Source organism: Tachypleus tridentatus, chromosome 13, assembly GCF_004210375.1.
Source record: "Tachypleus tridentatus isolate NWPU-2018 chromosome 13, ASM421037v1, whole genome shotgun sequence".
NCBI lineage: Eukaryota > Metazoa > Arthropoda > Merostomata > Xiphosura > Limulidae > Tachypleus > Tachypleus tridentatus.
This window is the reverse complement of record NC_134837.1, coordinates 212,948,446-212,969,684: the sequence shown is the minus strand read 5'-3', so window position 1 is coordinate 212,969,684 and position 21,239 is coordinate 212,948,446. Positions and strand designations below refer to the sequence as shown.

The window sequence follows — 21,239 nt, the reverse complement described above, 5'->3', positions numbered from 1 at the left end:
AATAATTATTTTTTATACTTACCTAAAGTTAAAAGAAGCTTACATGAGGGTAGCTTGTTTGGTGAACTGGCATGAACTTGGCTCAATATTGTCGACCTAGATGAACATACTAAACATCAACCATTATGAAACAAGTAATTAAAAAAGTATGATTGGTTACGACAGTTTGAAATTGAAAATTTAAAGTAGAGTATATGAGAAAAAGAAACAAATTAAGTAAAATTATTTGAAAAAGATAAAAGTTGCAGAAACTGAACACAAAACAAGTTACTCTACAAATCAAATGTATATTAAAAGGATCCAAGAGTGAAAATAAATGAGAATACATCATGTAAACTACACAACATCTGCCATATCCTATGCCAAAGAGACCATTTACTTAAATGTACTGGTTAAATTACCACCATAATAAACAATATTTGACATACTTATTGGCTTCTCATTCTAAACTGGTATTTATAAAATCAGCACGAATTGTGGTAGAACACAGCTTCTATTTTGATTATGAAGACTTCTTTGAGGTAAAACTAATCTTCCACTACGTGTTAATAAAGTATGTAGAATTTTTTTTTAATAGTTAAAGTTGCAAACACTTGCTATGGGCATTACATTATTTTCATTCAGATTTTAATGTAGACCTTTTGTCAGTAAAAAGTTGAAATTACTGTAAATCAAGTACCGTAGGGAGTCAGTTTTCTGAACATGTTAGTTTTATAAAGAAAAACCCACTCAGATTTTCCTGGTTACAGATGTATGGCAAGAAGTGCCAAGACTGTTGTTACTTTTTATGAAACCCGAAAAGTGTTTCATATTTTATTTTTTTGCAATCATGAAAAAAATTATATGCTTATGTTTGTTTAACATTGATTTGTTGGGGGGAAAAATTTTTTTGTTAATTTGTTGTTGAGTACAAAGCTACACCATGGGCTATCTGGTGTTGTTAAAAAAACAATGGAAAATTTTTAAAATGGGTTTGAACAAATTTATCATTTACAGAGTACTATATGAACATTATAAATTTTACAAAGACATTATGAACTTTTCATGCATAACATATTAAAGCATCAAACTCAATTATGATTATTTATTCTTCTCTGATAACCCTTCTCCAAAATGTTTATTGCAAAAAACTATTCAATATTATCCAATTAAAAGTAGTTTGTTATCTTGACAAATGTTATTTGTAAGCAAATGTAGATAAGTTTAAACAACCCTTTATTTTGGTTCTTGGCTTGTTTTCTAAACATTTGGCTGAGAACTAGCTGACACCCAGCCTTCAATCATAATTAGCATAATGTTTTGGGACAACATAGGACCTATTGGTACATCTCAGCTGTTCAACACACTGAACTAAATTAACTTTAAAAACAAAACATACCTTAAAAACAGCCTTTTTCATTAATTTACTTAAGTGTTTTCTTAAATTTGTTCCCTCTACAACATCTGAAGGTAACACATTCCAAATGCCAACAACCCTGTTAGAAAATAAAACTGTCCTAACTGATGATGACTATAATCCTGCCAAGATTTATACTTATGTCTCCTGGTCCTACTATTCTTGCCACTGAATAAGAAAAAAGATAATGTGTCAACACTACCAATTCACTTTACAATCTTAAATCCCTCAATCAAATCCCTGCTAACTCTTATTTTGTCTATAGAAAACAATCTGAGAGATTTCAGCCTGTCTTCATATAACAACTCCTCCATCCAAGGCATCATTCTTGTTATCCTTCTCTGAACCCTTTCCAACAATTTGATGTATTTCCTACAGTAAGAAACCTAAGACTAAACACATTATTCCAAATGTGGCCTAACCAGCAACCAGTACAATGAAATTATAGCATCTTTAGACTTGTATTTAACACTTATGTGTATACAACCTTAAATCCTATTTGCTCTACAATTAGCAACAACACATTGCTTGGATGGCTTTAGAGGCTTATCAACTATTATGCCAAGATCCCTTTCTTTCATAACATTGTTAAGGTTATCCCCATCCAAAGAATATTCATAATTCAAATTATGATAATCCACATGCATTATCTCACATTTATTACAATAAAAACTCATCTCACATTTATTTGCCCAATTCACTAAATCCTTTTGTAAAGCAGAAGCATCTTCTTCACACCTAGCAACACCCAAGACCTTAAAATTATCTACACATTTAAGTAATTTATTGACTATTCTTTCATCTTTGTCATTGATGTAAATAAAAAAGAACAAAGGTCTCACAACTGATTCCTGAGGTACTCAACCCCACCAATAACATTAATTCAGTTTGACTGAGCTCTATTTGTAACAATCCTCAGCTTTCTTCCATCAAGCCACTCTTCTTTTCAATTTGCTTATGTATCTCCCACACCTATACACATTTTTTTTTGTACAAGCATTTTATGTGGCACATTGTCCAAAATCCAGATACACCAACTCTACACCCTTACCCCAATCTACATGAACAGTAACATTTTCAAAGAATGTCAAATGACTTTCCCTTTGTGAAACCATGTTGACTATCCAATAAAATTCAAAACTTTGTTAAATAACTTTGCAAAGTATCTTTTAAACAGACTTTCCAAAACTTTATTGTTAAATGGTTTAAGATTAATGGGTTTATAATTACTAAGGTGATTTTTATCACCTCCCTTGAAAAAGAGGTGTTACATTAGTTTACTTCAAAGTCTCCTGGTACCTCTACCACTTTATTACTGACAACAAATAGTAGTGGTTCACATATCCAACATCAAAACTATCTGGCCCAAGATCCTTATCATATTTTTAAACTTCCCAATTTTTTCTTAACTCAGAATTTATGCAGTCATCTTGTTTGATCTTATGCTTATTCATCGACTGTTCAAGATATAGAATTTTGACACTATATTACATCAATACATATGATGTATCATATATACATGTGGTAGTTGCAAAGTGCAAGGTGTATTTCAAATCTCTAGAATATATTTCTCACCTAACCCTAAGTAAATGCAATTACAAAATTTAGCTCTGGACCGTAATTTATATCGTTAGTACTTAACATAAACATGTAATCCAATTATATATATTTCTTTAGTCAGCGATAATGTTAAAACTAATAATTCATAATAATGTTTAGTTTAATTACACAAACGCCGCCTGAGTTAGGTGATTATTCATTTAACTCATAATTTATCCAAATTATTCAATTTATTATCAAGCCTGAAAAAACTACAAAAGCTATTAAACCACACATAAAAATCATCATTATAATAATCCTGTGCTGTTGTCTACTACAATATTTTCCTAAAGTAATTCTCACCAGACACTTTCGCCTTCGGTTTTATTTTTAGATTGATCTATCTGAAAATAATCTGTTGTTCTTTCGCCTGTAGGCGCCATATTTGTATGAGCGAACAGATGAGGGTAGGACTTTGCAACGTAACCGCAAATGGTTCAGCGACCTTCGGAAAATTTAAAGTTGTGTAAAAATCGCAGTAAACTATTTTAGCTTGTTTGTTTTAGTACAACGCTACACAGTTAGGCTACATGCGCTTTATCTATAGTGGAGAATCGAGCCCCAAAGTTTTGCGTTCTAAGTCCGTAAACATACTGCTGATTGCACCATTATGAAAACAAATTTTCCTTATTGTAAAATATGCAACTTGTAGTGAAATAATGCTAACTCAAAGCGAAACTATTCAAAGTTTATTTGTAATTTCTGTTTCATTTACCTTTGTACACCAAAGAGTGATCTCCAACTTGGCTAAACTCTGTTTAGAAATAATTTTAAACTTACAGTTATTTATTCGTAAACACTATATACTAATTTGAAAATATGTATTGCCGGTAGCCGATAAAATATAGTGAGTTTATTTTTAGCTCAGAGAGAAGTATGTTTGTTTGTTTTTAATTTCGTGCAAAGCTACTCGAGGGCTATCTGCTCTAGCCGTCCGTAATTTAGCAGTGTAAGACTAGAGGGAAGGTAGTTAGTCATAATCACCCACCGCCAACTCTTGGGCTACTCTTTTACCAACGAATAGTGGGATTGAACGTAACATTATAACGCTCCCACGGCTGAAAAGACGAGTATGTTTGGTGCGACGGGAATGCGAGATTACGAGTCGCACGCCTTAACCCACCTGGCCATGCCGGGCCACATAGAAGAAAAACAATTTTGATAAAAAAAAAAAGTATTAAACTTGACATAAATAGTTTTAAAATACAGGTTACTCAGTGTTATTCAGTTTGTTTGTTTGTTTTTAATTTCAAGCAAAATTACTTGATGGTTATCTGCGCATGTTATTCAGAGTAATTAGTTAAAATTTAATGCTGCGAAGTGGTAATGAGATCTTGATGGCTCAGCAGTAAGTCTGAGGGTTTCTAAAGAGAAAAATATCAGCAGCAGATAGCTCTTGGTGTTCCTTTACGCTTAACAACAATGATAAAGCAAACAAAATATTGAATTTTGCGTAAATATAGTCGAGAGCTATCTGGGATAGGTATCCTTAATTTTGAAGTGATAGAGGGAACGTAGCTTATCAACGCCACTCAGAGAGATGGTAGGTAGTAAGTTCATGAACTTACATCTCTAAAACTCAAAGTTTGATTCCGTCAGTAAACAGAACACCTATAGCCTATTTTGTGGCTTTGTGTTATAGCAATCAAACAGTTATTATTAAGGAAAATCCGAGTAAGACGTAAACGAATTTCACTCAGTGTGTATCAAATGAACAAATTTTTAAGAAATTTAGATTAATTTAAAAATTCTTTACCGATAACATGAGCCTATTCCAACTCTACATAATCAGATTTGTTACTTTGTTCGGGATCCGAATTCAAACTTTAATAGCTTTACAATACAGAAATTATTCAGACGGTTATCATTATGGTTGTAAAGTTAGACAAAAAAGAAAGTTCTTTACTTTCCATATAATTATACAAAAAAATAACAATTTTATTTCAGCCAACATTTCGCCATCTTGTCTTCATTAGAGTTAGAACCAGCAGTAAAACATAGCTTGATCATTATCATTAAGAAAAAACAGAAATAAAGAGTATAAATAAGTTTGTCTGGTGTATACCAAATTATTTAATTTAGAAAAGGCTTAGATTTTAAACCAGAAAACGAAACTTACTCTTACTTGTATTTGGGATTCGAAGTCCAAGGTTCCGATTCGTCTTTGTTTATACCTCCAGTGTATTAATCAGATGATTTTCTGTCTCCCGCTGGGACAGCGGTAAATCTACGGATTTACAACGCTAAAGTCAGGGGTTCGATTCCTCTCGGTGGACACAGCAAGTAGCTCGATGTGGCTTTGCTCTAAGAAAAATACACAGATAATTTCCTATAATGTTGGTCACACATAAGGATTGTTTTCTTACTATACCCTTAACACCGGGAATCTTATTATTCCACATTTACTTCCTTTCTAATTCCAGATTTTCCATGTATTCTTATGAAATAAGTTATCTTGTTACTTCGTTTATATCGCCAACTACAATCTATCTGACCGTCCAAAATTCCCATTTCCCTCGTAGTGGTTTCCCTTTATATTGTGAATATACGTGCAGCATCGTTTACTGGAACGTTTGACTACAGAGTAATACAACAAGTGACAGAAAAGACCATTAAAGAACTTGTTAAGTGCTCTAGCTTTACAAAAAAGTTTTTAATTTTAAAAAAATTTTACAAATATCATTTAACTTTCCCTTAACTTTTTTAATGTTACAACTACTAACCTAATCCGAACGACGGCAGACTTTCAGTGGAATATGTAATAAATTACCATAAATTTAAATAATTATGAAATTCCAAACTCATGACGCTCAAAAGCCGGTTCAACAATTTCAAGTTAGTGGGGAATAGCGCCATCTAATGTATAAAACTGTATCCACTGAGGAAGAAAATTATTTTCGATTCAGCGTTTTGGCAAGCTGATTAAGAACGAACGAAAGGCATCATGTGATACAGGTGCGTCAACTCTAAACTGGTTTAGTTTTTGTTAGTTTATGAATTATCGAATTCTGAGTAATCCAAAATGTTTGGTTTGATATATTTCTTTAATCTTTGTGTTGTGTTTAATATTTTTAAGGAGATAATAATAATATATTTTATGACGTGGCTCGCATAACACTATCGTAAGCAATTAATTCACATATAAAACTTGCTAATTAAAACCTTGTCAAAATGTCAACAACAATAAATAACGTGTTATACACAAACGTATATTCATACAAGTACGTATTTAACATATATATTTATTTATGTACAGTGATATACGCAGCCAGACCTTTCTTCATCATTAGAAAGTTCCACGTGCTTCAAACTTGTTTAATGTAATAAATACAAAAACAAAGGAAAATTTGTGATCTGTCTACTAGAGATATTAAACCTAATTTTTTTAGCGTTATAAAGCCTTAGGCTGAGTCATCGAGGGCCAATAAGAATTGTAAAGGTGTCAACGAGGATATGAAGGTGATATATTTGTTTCTTTAATGTCTCTTGAAAATATTTGAGAGCAACATGTGCAAGTTATTCTCAATTTTTAAGTTATAGCCAAGTTAATATCATTTACCCTCGTCTCATGAGTTATGTTATTGAGTAGTGGATTTTTCATCCGCACTGCTGTGCCACCATAGGCCCAAAGTACAAGGGAATCAGTGATTCTTAATTAATGTTTCAATTGAAAGAGTAGTCTAAATAATATCGAAACAATGATAACTAATAATGTTTTAATTATACAAAATAAAACAAATACAAATTAATTAATTAAATAAGTAAGCTTAAACCATTTTGTTAACGAAGCCTGACTATTTTTGACGACGATATTATCGTAAAATATTCCTACTCCAGAAAAAGTGTCTCGCCAAATACAGAAATAATGACGTATGTTTGAGTAGTAAACTGCAAACATATTCAAAGACACCCTGTAGCTCATTTTCGTTTTCATGAAAAAAAAATGTGTTTTTAATGCGTATTTCGAGACTACTTCACGATTCCAAGTCACAAAAGCGGGTGTCCCCCGCGAGTACAGCCGTATGTCTCCGGATTCACAACGCTAAAATCAGCGGTTGGATTCCCCTCGGTGGTCTCAGCAGATAGGCTGATGTGGCTTTGCTATAAGAAAACACACACAAAAGCGGGTATTGTAGGTAAATAATTATGTTCCTCATTTTGTGAAGATTAACGAGCCCCGTCCATCCTTCAGGCAAGTAAAACAATTCAAAATGAATCATTGCTCACTACCTAAAATTTATTTACATTTAAATTGTTATGAACAAGTCGAGTAGAAATTAATTAACCAGAAAAAATAAAACAGCAAGCGAAAAAGATAAACTAGTTTCAAACAGTTTTGTTTCATAATTATGTGAAATAGCAACAGAGTAGTTGTAGACGATATAAACGTGTTTTTAATTATGAAACTTAGTCATACTGATGTTAGATTATTTGTTTGTGAATTTCGCGCAAAGCTGCACGAGTGATATCTGTGCTAGCCGTCTCTAATTTAGCAGTATAAGACTAGAGGGACGGCAGCTAGTCAGCACCACTCACCGCCAACTCTTGGGCTACTCTTTTACCAACGAATAGTGGGATTGATCATAACACATCACATTATAACACACCCACGGCTGAAAGGGCGAGCATGTTTGGTGTAACGGGGATTCGAACCCACGAACCCTCGGATTACGAGTAGAGTGCCTCAACTCCCCCGGCCGTGTTAACTTTAAATTTAATAAAAACAACGGGAACAACAACGAACATTTGACACGTGTGTACGGTAACAAACATTTCACTCTTGAACATTTTATAATATACACATTCCATCTTCAGCAAGTTATGTTAAACAGGGTGAATTACTAGGTGCAAAATTTAAACATTTTATGAAAAGCAATTAAATTACAAACTAAAAGGATGAAGTAAATTAAAAGACAATCAAATAAATAAAGTAATGAACCAATATTATACCAGTATTCAGAACAGACTTACTTGTACGGTCCAGCATGGCCAGGTGGTAGAGGGCGCTCGACTCGCAATCTGAGGGTCGCGGTTTCGAATCCCCGTCACACCAAACGTGGGGACATTATAATTTAACGGTCAATCCCACTACTCGCTGGTAAAAGAGTAACCCAAGAATTGGCGGTGGGTGATGATGACTTCCCTTTAGTCTTACACTGCTAAATTAGGGACGGCTAGCGCAGATAGCCTTCGTGTTGCTTTGCACGAAATTAAAAAAAAAAACTTAATTATATTGAAGTTATGTTATAACTTAAAGTTGGAAGTTTGCTTATAACGGATAAACTTTATTTAATTAAAAGTTCAGTAATTTTATGATCCAGATGAGATGACTTTGAAATTCGTAATTCAAACGAGGTGGTTGATACTTTTACTACGCGTGTGTGGAAATTGTGGACTTTGGTTGATAATTTATTGAATTATTATTGTTTACTTGTTCAATTATCATAATTATATATTTATTAATTTATAACTAAATAATTTAGTAAATTTTGCACGATGTACTTATATATATATAGCTGAATTTTATACTGATTTTTGCAATGTTAACTATTTGAATATTCAAAAATTTACTTCCCTCAGTGACGCCCCCCGTTAGTACAGCGGTAAATCTACGAATTTATAACGCTAAAATCATTGGTTCGATTCCAGTCGGTGGACTCAGCAGATAGTCCCATGTAGTTTTGTTATAAGAAAACACATCCTCTCTAAAGATACAGCAGTACGTCAGCGGACTTACATCGCTAAAAACCGGTTTTTGATACACGTGGTTGACAGAGCACAGATAGTCTATTGTGTAGCTCTGAGCTTAATTCTAAACAAACAATTCAAATGTTTTTTTAAATTATTTCCGTTGCTAAACGGCTGCAATTGTTTGTTTTATGCTTTAAAAAATTAACTGATTATAATAGTTTACAAATTACAAGACTAGACTGCTAAAGACTCAATCTATATCTCTATGAACCGAGAGTGGACCAATTGTTAGCGTGCCGAGCTGCCGATCTGCAAATTCATATTATGAGTTCGGCACTTTGGAGCTGTGAATGCATTATAAGGGTGTTGGGCTGATTCTAATCCTAATATTCGTAGCCGAAGAGTTGGTGGTGGATGATAATGACAAGTTTCCTTTTCCCTAGTCCATCAGTCCGAGATTACAGACGGTTTTCTCAGTTGGCCTTTGAATAATCCTGCGCGAATATTCTAAAACAAATAAATCCTATGTCTACAAGCGTAATAAAATTCGAGCCCTACCAACTGGCAACTAATGCGGTAAGACTTATCCAGATGCCTATTTAACTGCACACTTTGTAACATGCTTGGAACCTGATGCTTAAATTACTGCGCTCGCAATTTTCGGGTCGGGGTTCGAATCCCGTGACCAGACATGCTCGCCTTTTTAACTGATTAAGAGCAACTTAGGAATTGGCGGTGGGCGGTGTTGACGAGTTGCCTTCCCTGTAGTATAACACTGCCAAAATAGGGACGGCTAGTGGAAATGGCCCTCGTGTAGCTCTGCGAAAAATTCAAGAAACAAGTGAACATATTTCAGAGCTTAAATATAAGAATTAGAAACGTTTTTAGCGATATGAAATAATATTGATGAGTAAATTATTGTCCAGTTATTTGAAACTATGAGCAATCAATATACAAAGATTGTCTAAGAATTAGACATATTTTGGGCAACTTTTTTTTTGCCCTAGGTTTTGGTTAGTTTTTTGAGACTCCTCACAAACTCGAAACACTTATGATGTTTTTGTTATTTGTTTCTCTTTGTTTTGAATTAAGAGCAAAGGTACTCAATGGGCTATCTATGCTCTGCCCACCACGGGTATCGAAACCCGATTTTTAGCGTTGTAAGTCCGCAGAGATACCGCTGAGCCACTGGGGACACTAATGATGTTATGATTCTATTACACAATTACACTAAGCACGCAACAGTATAGAAGGTTACTGTGAAAGTTCATTCCATATATCTGTAGATAGTGCATATTGTGGCCCGGCATGGCCAAGCGCGTTAAGGCGTGCGACTCGTAATCCGAGGGTCGCGGGTTCGATCCCGGTCGCACCAAACATGCTTGATTTTTCAGCCGTGAGGGCGTTATAATGTGACGGTCAATCCCACTATTCGTTGGTAAAAGAGTAGCCCAAGAGTTGGTGGTGGGTGGTGATGACTAGCTGGCTTCCCTCTAGTCTTACACTGCAAAATTAGGGACGGCCAGCACAGATAGCCCTCGAGTAACTTTGTGCGAAATTCAAAAAACAAACAAACAGATAATGCATATTACAATAATATGTTTATACATCAGTTATTAGTTACATTTGAGACTCAGTCTGTAAATTGGTATATGATTCATATAATCAAAGTAATTTGGGCGTCAAAACAGGACCGATGTTGCCGAAAAGAAAGGCGTGGTTTTACGTCAAATATATTGTTTCTAGAACAGACATTTAATTTTAGTATTATTTTCTTCAAATTTGTTGAATTTTTTTAGGTTTTTTTTACATTTATATCTTTACCAAATCTTACTATATTTAAATTAATTTTGTTTAATTGTGCACGGCATGGCCAGGTGATTAGGGCGCTCGACTCACAATCTGAAGGTTGTGAATTCGAAACCCTGTTCCTTCCAAAATATTTGCCCTTTCAGGCGTGGGACAGTTATAATGTGACGGTAAATCCTACCATTTGTTTGTAAAAGAGTAGCCTAAGACCTGGTGGTGGGTGTTGATGACTAGCTTTTTTACTAACTAACTATCATTATTAAATTAGGGACAACTAGAATAAATATCCTTCGTTTAACTTTGTGCGAAATTCAAAAGAAACGACTGTTTCTTCGTAGGTGTTTTAGTGTAAAACCAGAAGTCTTCAGATATTATTCATTCTAATTTTGCCCCGTTTTTTGGGTTAGAAGGAATACGACAAAAAAACAAACAATCAAATAAACAGTAAGGTCTCGGTTTTACAACGCTAAGAGCAGCGGTTCGATTCACCTTTCTGGACATAACAGATAGTTCAAAGTGGTTTTGCTAGAAGGAAACACACACACATACAAAAGTAATTAAAGAAAACTGAACACCTTTTATATACTCGTGTATTTCGTCATAAATCGGCTAATTCGAATTAAATTTGATAAACACAAATGGTGGAAATGCGTTACTCGAGGTAATATTATTATGGTTATTTACATTATTTTTTGATAACCACCTAAGAGGATTTAACTATGCGTGATTATCGATCTTTGTATCTGACAAGCATAGTCTTAACCCTAAAAGACTTAGTTCCATATTTTTATGGTTCTTAAGTCCAATACGATTGACTTTGCGTATCTGTGGTTCACTACTACAATATAATTCGTCTGGTGTATTTATTGTTTGAAGTTATAACAAACCTAGCTTCATTTATTTACGGTTGTTAAGTCTGATATGTTTTAATGGAGTTGTGTAACAGGTATCCTGGATCACTGTTAAATTCAGTAAAACGTGCGTAATGTAGTTACCAGTAACTGAACTATTTTTATTTTTTGTTTGTTTTGGAATTTTGCACAAAGCTACTCGAGGGCTATCTGTGCTAGCTGTCCCTAATTTAGCAGTATAAGACTAGAGGGAAGGCAGCTAGTCATCACCACCCACCGCCAACTCTTGGGCTACTCTTTTACCAACGAATAGTGGGATTGACCGTCACATTATAACGCCTCCATGGCTGGCAGGGCGAGCATATTTGGTGCGACCCTCGGATTACGAGTCGCACGCCTTACGCGCTTGGCCATGTCAGGCCTCTATTTTTATTTGTAAGCCACCTATTGAAAATAAAATAATCAAATAAAACTCTTCCATTAAAGAGAAACAAGGAAAATAACGACATACCACACAGTATGGATAACTGAGCTTCCAGGTGCTAAAGTACAAATGAAAATTTTCAAGTTCTGGTTTCATTTCATTCGAAACTTACTCTGGTGTGCCAGTATGACGTAGGAGGTCACGATTGGTTACGTTGAGGTTGCTAAAAGTACTGAAACTTTCTATTTCGTGAAGGAACTCGAAAAAATGAAACTACGTAGTATACATAGATATTTGTTTTAAGTGACATGAAAAATATATAATTAGTACCTGAAATGATGTGATATTTAATAATGAAATAATAATGTTTAATTACGAGCGTCTAATTTTGTGAGTGTGCGTGTGTGAGAGAGAGTATATTAATATTGATTATTTATCAGCTCTCTGTTGTATTGAAACACAGAAATAAAGCGGTCGGCCGGGCATGGACATGGCTAGGACGCTCGATTCGTAATCTGAGGGTTGCAGGTTCGAATCCCCGTCACACCGAACATGCTTACCCTTTCAGTTATGGGATACTATAATGTTACGGTCAATCCCACTATTCGTTGATAAAAGAGTAGTCCAAGAGTTGGTGGTGGGTGGTGATAATTGGCTGCCGTCCACTAGTCTTACAGTGTTAAATTAGGCACGGCTAGCGCAGATAGCCCTCGTATAGCTTTACGCGAAATTAAAAAAAAAAAACAAAACAATAAAACGGTCAGAAGGTTTGATCCGCACGAACGAACCAGGAAGTCAAGTAACAGAATAAATCCATAGTTGCATGGATGCTGGTTTTCAAAACGGGGCCAACTCCTCATTTAGCGATGAGCCGCATAATTAAACAAAAATAAAAATGACGAAGACGAACGTATGTACATTGTAACTAAGTTAACAATGCTGTATCACGAAACAGTTTCGATTGAATTACACGTTAAAAGAAACAGTGTTAATAATAATCTTGTGTATGGTGACAATCAAGGAAACTATAGTCCTTTGTACGAAAAGGTTGTACCACTTAAATCTTAACAGAAACCTTATATAAAAATATACTTAGAGTGTGGTCATTGTTCATGAAAATGGGCGTTATCAATTGCGCCAAGATCACTACCATGTTTGTCTTATCTCAGCTGACCTGACGAGCCCTGGTTTTATGCGAAAGGCCTCTTCGGAATTGAATATGGTAATTGTAGGATGGCTGGAATAATATATTCTCCTTTGATTTTACTCAGAAGTTGTTATATTAATAAAGACGAAATAATGTTCCATATGCAATATTTATGTAAACACAAGATCAAAATCAAATCTTCTGTCTGGTTGAAATAATAATGCTTATGACGTCACTTCCGGACTTACGATTCCTTTTCATCCCCCGATTCATATAGGGTCAAATCATATCGAATTGTCGATTATTGATACCCCATTTCTTAATTTTGTTTATAAATCTTTATGCTCGCTATTTCTCTAGGTTTAGGCCCAGCATGGCCAGGTGAGCTCGGCCACAATCTGGTTTGAAACCTCGTGCCACCAATGATGCTCGCTCTTTCAGCCGTGGGAGCGTTATAAATGAATGGTCAATCCCACTATTCGTTGATTGAGGAATAGTCTAAAAATTGGCGGTGGGATGTGTTCACTGTTTGCCGTCCCCCTGGTATTTCACTGTTAAATTAGGGACGGTAGCGCAGATAGCCCTCATGTAGCTTTGCGCGAAATTCAAAACAAATAAGAAGAAAGACTTATTTTTGTTACCCAATATTCGTAAGGTTACATCGCTAAATCCTCTCTTAACTGGGATACTAACTTCTGTAAGATGTGTTATTGTTTACCTTTCATCCATCGTTATTTGTAAAATAGGTTCTTCATAAAGAGAGAGATTATTTTAAGCGACCCCAAAACTGTTTTCAGTGACACCTTATTGAAAAGGAAATACTTTCCATCCTCTTTCTATAAATATATAGGTTACGATACAAAGGGGGTAAAATACCATACCCTCACGCTCGAGTATTACGGGAGGTCATTACTCTACCCCTCACGTGCTCCTCTTAAATGCGTTAATTTTTATTTCCCCATTTTGTCTCAGTCTACGCCACTTGGCAACTGACCCTTTGTTCATCGGGTCGGACAACAACCTAGCGGAAGCTAAAATATGCATTACGCTCGAAGGAGTTACTGCTAACTGGAAAGAAAAACAGCTCTGGGTCGAGAGTTTCTTGTGCTGGGTTTAAGCAGTAATTTGATTGGCTGAAGGCAGTATTTTTCAAAAAGTAGGTTACTTGAAATGTTAATTTTTTACGTCTGTTTTGCTTATAAAATAAAAAAACTTCTGACATGAAAAAAGAAACCAAATACTAATAGTACTAGCAATTCAGCAATAAGTTAAAATCAATTGATTGAATCGACAATAGTTCTTAGTATAATATTCATTAGAAGAACGTGAGACATGAGAGAAATTTTTCTCAGTTATCAGAATTAATTTAAAATGTTTATTTTTTAATTTTTTACTTGAGACTTTGCATGGTCTAACAGTTAGGATGATCGACTCACAATCTGGTTGTGGCCCGGCATGGCCAAGCGTGTTAAGGCGTTCGACTCGTAATCCGAGGGTCGCGAATTCGAATCCCGGTCGCACCAAACATGCTCGCCCTCCTAGCCATGGAGGCGTTATAATGTTACGGTCAATCTTACTATTCGTTGGTAAAAGAGTAGCCCAAGAGTTGGCGGTGGGTGATTATGACCAACTGCCTTCCCTCTAGTCTTACACTGTTAAATTAGGGACGGCTAGCGCAGATAGCCCTCGAGTAGCTTTGCGCGAAATAAAAAAAAGCAACTTGGTTGCTCGCGTTCGACTTATTACCGTAAATACTTGTTTTTATAGCTAGGAAGGCATTATAATGTTACGGTCGATCTCATTCTTCGCTGGTAAAGAATAGCCCAAGAGTTGGCGGTGGATATTATTCACTAGTTGTCTTATAATTTGTCTATCATTTCTAAATTGGAGTGGCTAGCCCAAATAACCCTCGTGTAACTTTGCGTTAAATGAAAAACTCAACCAACTATCCCTACCTCAATTAATTTTAGAGAAACTGTGCTGTTTCTTATATATTTCTATTTTATTAACTTATATAAGAAAATAATGTAGAATCTAAGTTTCATTATCAGGTTTTCTTTGTTTGTATTTGAGCACAAAACTATACTATGGGTTATCTGTACTCTGCCCACCACGGGTATCAAAACCCGGTTTCTAGCGATGGAAATCCGCAGACATACCGTTGTGTCAATGGGGAGGGGTGTAGACTCATCACGAGGCTTCAGTTCAAATCTCCGCTAAAATTATTATACGCACAACACACTAGTCACACAGATAAGTGAATAAAGCAAATGCCTCTTGCGCGTGGGGAAAAAAATAAATAAAAACGAACATATAACGTTGAACTGTTACACAATAAAATTAGATTTATTAAAAACAGGGCACAGTCCTAAAAAGGACTACCCGTTTTGGTAACGTCACCATCTGAAGCATATACCGATTCGATTTTATTAATCGTCAGGACCTCTATCAGCCTGATGTCAAATTGAATTTATTTTAGGCAGGGTTTGAATAAATTAATCTAATACACTTTGGGCATATTCAAATGCATCAATTCAAAGGGTTTGACCTCCTGAGTCCAAAATTGCATTTAAATCTGAAATCTGTCAAAAGATGAGTGAGCTATGGTTTGTTTTGAATTTCGCGCAAAGCTACTCTAGGGCTATCTGCACTAGCCGTCTCTAATTTTGCGGTGTAAGACTAGAATGAAGGAAGCTAGTCATCAACACCCACCGCTAACTCTTGGGCTACTCTTTTACCAACGAATAGTGGGATTGGCCGCACGTTATAACGCCCCCACGGCTGAAAGGGCGAGCATGTTTGGTGTAACCATGGATTCGAACCCGTGATCCTCAGATTACGAGTGGAGTACCTTAACTACCTGGCCATGCAGGGCCCGCTGAAGATATAATGTAATATCATGTAAAATGAAGGTCATGTATAAGTCAGTATCTAATTCGAACTCTTACTCCTAACGCTGGTGACATACAGCACCACCTAAGCAGGTTTTCAGAGACGTGCCTTGTTTTAAATAAAACTGATTTTTGTGCAAAAAATCAACGTTGTACGTTCGTTTTCTAGGATGAAGAGAATTACCAAAATTTTTCCGATTCTTCTATTTAGCTTTATGTCAGTTTATATCTTATTCAAAATGAAAGAGCTTATATTTAATACAGGTTTGGTTTTATATATACCTGGATTCAACAGGGTTCCTCATTGGACATTGTTATCAAATGTCCTGATTTGTCTGCTGACTTTTCACTCAGAATTGAAGAATACTTAATGATAAAAGAATAGCGTTGAATACTTAACATATTAAAATACTAGACAAGCAATCATTTCATAGCATTTTGTAAATGGCCCAGCTTAGAATATGTTACATATTTGTATTTATAACAAAACTACCAAGTCTACCCCCAGCCGTACTAATTCTGGGCAACTGACTAAAAGGAAGGCAGGTGGTCAGTAACACTATCTATCCTTTCAGATATTGACAGATATTATTATAACGTCTCGAATTCTTAAAATGTGAAAATATTTTGTAGTATCTCGCCGATTCGCATCGAGCTCCGAAATGCAGAACCCTACCTTATGGTCACTACTCATCTATAGAATTTTATATAGAAAAAGAAAAGAGAGCGATCAAATAGAGAACTAGAGGGACAAAACCATCTCGGCCATCTGGTGAATTAATTTTAATCAAATTTATAGGTTCCTTCTCAGGGAATATTACCACCTGCGAAAGCACTGTCCCTAAGTTATAGGACGTTCTTTGAACTTTTCAACTTTCACCTGTATGAAAGCGCGCACTTAACCCTATTCTATGTTATGTTTACGTGTTTCGTGTGTACAAAAACACTCTAGGGCCAGTTGATAACGAACATTTGTTTGACTGTGTGTGTTTGTTGATGGCGTTCTCTTTACTAAATTATATTGTGGTAGAAACTGTTAAAGGCTTAACTTTGTTTCTCTCTTTGATTCGTCTTACGTGATCCAGTGTCAAATGAGTCCAAAGATGATGGTCGAACCCAAGTTAAAATGATGTTTGTATTTAATTAAATGGTGAGTTAGTGACGTTTTTAATCCCTAGAGCCTTTTTAAAATTATTAAACAATCAATCTTTTGAACCCTGCAGTAGGTACTAGAACATAAGCACTTGAGATATGGATATAGTAAAAAAAGAGGGTACGTGTCCCCATTTTTTCCAGTTTGTGTGTATAAACTATTATGCCAGATTGACTTAATATTTTGTGTCCACCCAGCTTTACAAAAAAGTTAGACATTTCTGTAGTAGAATATCTGACACTAAATTTACATTTAAAAACATCAATATTCATTTTGTTTTTCCACACAGCACAATTCCAATTTATAACAAAACACGTTACAAGTTGTAATTACATGGTTAATCAAGTCCGTGGATTTTCATCTGTTCTGTATTTATTTAGAATGCAATCTCTTATTTAATTCGATTATCCCGCCACCCAGTCGCACAGAGGCAAGTCTGCGAACTTACAATTCTAGAAACTTGGTTTTAATACCCGTGTGGGGCAGAGCACAGATAGCTTATTGTGCAGCTTTGCGCTTAACTACAAACAAACAAATAATCTTATTTAATTCAGCGAATAAATAAATAGACAAAAATGTGAAGGTGATAAAATAAAGAAATTAGACGTTTGGAGAAAAACCACCTTTAAGAAATTGTGGGTGTAATTTATTAATTAAATCTTTCATACTCCAAATGTCGCCAAGAAAATAGAGAGGATTTTTCTCCAAAAGTTTAATTTCATATTTAATTAATACTACGCGTTAAAAAGATAAACATAAAGCAGAATGTTTGAGTTGAAAACATACAACTTTTTATGAGCCAGCGTATAATATTAGAAATTCGTTACATCAATGAAGTCCAATAGTTAGTCTTTTTCCATAGTCTTAAAACGTTGTGTTATATTGTATTTAAATGGCCACACTGTAAGTAATGCTGGCAGTAGGGATTGCGGTTAGGGCACTCGAATCTCGGTGTGCGGATCGAAGGTTCGAATCCCCGTTACTGAACATGGTTATCCTTTCAGTCGTGCGGGAGTTACAAGTTACAGCCAATCCCATTATTCTTTGGTAAAAGAGTAGCCCAAGATATAGCTGTCTGTGCTAGAGCTTCGTAATTTAGCAATTATATGTAACTCTTCGCGAGAAATTGAACGCAAAACAGACTAATTGAGATGGCGTCCTTATGCCACATGCGCGATCTTTCAGCCGTGGAAGCGTTATAATGTTACAATCATCCCCACTTTTTGTTGGTAAAAGGATATCCCAAGAGTTAGCTATTATTGGTAAATTATGAGCGACTAGCACAGATAGCCCTCGCTTAACTTTGCGAGAAAATGAGCGCAAAATAAACTAATAGAAATGGCGTCTTTATGCCACTTGATCGATCTTTCAGCCGTGGGAGCGTTATAATGTTACGGTCAATCATTAGGAAAATAGCAACCAAAGAGTTAGCGGTGGATGGTGATAAATAGCTGCTTTCTCTCGAGTATTACACTATTAAATTATAGACGACTAACCCAGATAGCCTTCGTGCAGCTTTGCGCGAAATTCGAACCAAATCACTTATGGTAGTTTTTGTTCAAATGATTGCGCAAAATTCGAAACAAACCAAATGATGGATTGAGATGGATGTACGTAAGAATATATGTTGAAAAACTTATCAGGAATAACAACAATATAAACGTAACGTGATAAAGCTTTAAGAAATAAGAAATCCTTGCTCATTGAAGAGCTGTTCTTCTTCCTCACCAAGGAGGTCTTCCAGCTCTATTCATAAAATGATTTCTTAGCACAGTGACAAAAATTACTTCCAGTGCGACAAGAGATAATAAGGTAAAAATAACACTGCGCGGTAAAAGTCTGTAGCACAGCGTGTAATAAAGGGTGACATTTGATTGGTAGTAGAAAACTACAATTACAGCTTAGAGTTGATAGGACCAATTCTAATGAAGTCAATTTTCAAAGCTTTCAAAGAAGTCACAATTATTTATAGAAATCAAGGCTAACTAATCTGTATTTATAAATTTGTATATGTGAGTGCTCGTGTGTGTATTACGTGAGAATATATTTCTGAAATAAGGTGTGGGGCGGAACAAACGCTTTTCAACTAGTCTTACACTTGTCAGAAAAGGATGCCAAAGTACACTTTCATTCAAGGTTCTTTTCCTCTATCGCGAAGTGAACGAATGTCTGAGGCGTGGTTCCTGTCTTTGTACTATGATTCATTGTTAGGTCGAGGAGCTGCTTTGATAAAAATAGCGATATTACATTAATCTGATTATGAACTTCCTTAATGAACAGTTCTGGTATTCCTCTACGACGAAGGTATAAAATCACCGATCTGCAGGCTCTAGTGGTGGCCTTCCTGAGAATTATTCTTATTAGAATTCTGGGGACATTCGAGAATTAAACTTTCTAAAGCAATTCGCAACGCTTTCGTGGACACACTCAATCTAAAAGACAAAGACGAGGAAAATGTCACTTTCATTTTAACCGAATTTGACGATTTTTTTGTTGTTTAACTTGAAAAACTGAAAAATTACAATTTTATGGGAAACTTTAGTTTCATAAAAACAATAATATTTTAAAGTACAAAATACATCACGCATACAATTGAAAGGTTGACTGATTTAAGAAATATAACAGACCATTTAGATGCTTTAAAAATACATATATACATAAATACGTCAAAAAACATTACTGTGATTTACAAGATCGAACAAGAAATCTCATGTAGTTAAAATCTGTCACAAGAAGTAGAAACTTCTACATTTTTAAAGTTTTTTTTTTTTTTTTTTTAAGCGGAGTCTCTCTTACTGCTTGTTCTATAATGTTTTATTTAGTGCTGTACGTTCCAGTCTAAACCATAATTGGACTGAAATCTCTTATAAGTGACGAATAGTCACCATCCGCTGGACAGATTGTCACTAAATCATGAGAATACTCTAAGGACTCTTGGGACAGTGAAACAGAGGTCGTAATTTGGATCTGACCCCTATATAACCTCTACTCCCAGTGATTCCCATTTTTTCCCTATACATAAAGGTGGTACTGCAGTTAGTAAATCTGAGGAAATGTTTACAGCACACGAGCAAGTTGACAAGTTTCGTTGGGGTCCTTAGTTTGTTTCTTGCAAAATATTAGCCATCTGGTGGATAAAAATGAAACATTTTGGACTATACTCTTTACAGTTAAATCAAAATGCCAACACCAGACTTCTAATAGAAGTTCTGTGTGAGACCATATGTAACGCACGATTGACAATAAACAAATACTTTAGAAGAAAAAAAACTTTTAGGAAAACAAAGGGACATGTTAATAAATCAATATCCGTCTCGTCGCATAATGTGTTTTATAGTTGCTTCTAAATATTTCGTGTTTCTCTTTAGATACATGATAACTTTACTATTATATCGTTTTTCTCGATAGCACTAATCAAACATATGTGTGTGATGAAATCCAAGTGATGCCTTTCCTAGCCTTGCAAAAGAGATAATATAACATGGGCTATCTGCACTGTGCCCGTCGTAAAGATTAAACACTTAATGCAAGAGCCATAAAAGATAATGATTCTTCTAAGGCAATGACCCCTCCACCAACCAAAACACACAAATGAGAGTGAAAGTTTTATGAAGTTACTGGTTTACATACACAACAACCAACTTTGCTTCTCAGAGCACGATACGTATTCGATTTGTTTATTACTATTTTATGTTATTATCTCTGTTATATAAACTCTTTACAGTTTTAATTATACCACTTTGAACACTCACTTCTGGTTTAAGACAGAATTCCGTATGTAGACTACTGGTATATTTTTTTTCTTTCTCTTTAGTAGGAAGTGAATGGAAACGTTATAGAAACCACTACATCACTGCATACGATCGCTTCTCTTTTATGGAGTCTGAACCTCACGTGAAACTGGCCCTAATAACATACACAACATGTCGCTTTCCGATTCAATCATCCGTGCTTCTCAGCAAATGGAAAATGAGACTGTAAGCACTGTGCAAGGCGTACAACAAAACACAATTTGATAAAAAAAAATGTTTAATCCCTTGTACGGTAGGTTGTTTTACAGTTTAATTACACAACCTAAGGTTGATCTATTGAAAAAGTGTGTGAGCATTATTTGGTTGTGTCTGTATATCAGAAACAATATCTCAAGTTTAAATCACCATAAGTGATATCGCTATCTACGTGGTACACACGTGAATATAAAACAAGCAGAATGTTAGAAAAGATTAAAAAATTGGTTGAAGGGCGGAATAACAACTTTGAAATATTCAGGATGCTTCC

At 35.2% G+C, this 21,239-nt stretch overlaps 2 protein-coding genes across 4 annotated transcripts in view; one reads left to right on the top strand and one right to left on the bottom strand.

The window, feature by feature from the left end:
• Positions 1-5,339, bottom strand: part of LOC143237271 (cytoplasmic dynein 1 light intermediate chain 2-like) — a 33,826-nt gene extending 28,487 nt beyond the window's left edge. The window contains exons 1-2 of one of the 3 annotated variants that reach the window (XM_076476337.1): positions 5,115-5,339; positions 23-96 (exon numbers count right to left, since the gene is read on the bottom strand). Coding sequence is in view for 2 of the 3 variants with exons in the window: in XM_076476336.1 (XP_076332451.1) it covers positions 23-96; positions 3,299-3,378 (154 nt within the window). In the remaining variant the exon portion in view is untranslated. Of the gene's footprint in view, positions 1-22; positions 97-3,298; positions 3,541-5,114 lie in introns of those variants that run through there. The other 2 variants (XM_076476336.1, XM_076476335.1) reach the window with 2 other exon arrangements.
• A 591-nt stretch (positions 5,340-5,930) lies between these two features.
• LOC143238378 (uncharacterized) overlaps positions 5,931-21,239 on the top strand; it is a 29,665-nt gene continuing 14,356 nt past the window's right edge. Inside the window, exon 1 of the mRNA XM_076478529.1 lies at positions 5,931-5,950. The gene's annotated coding sequence lies outside the window, so the exon portion shown is untranslated. The remainder of the gene's footprint in view (positions 5,951-21,239) is intronic.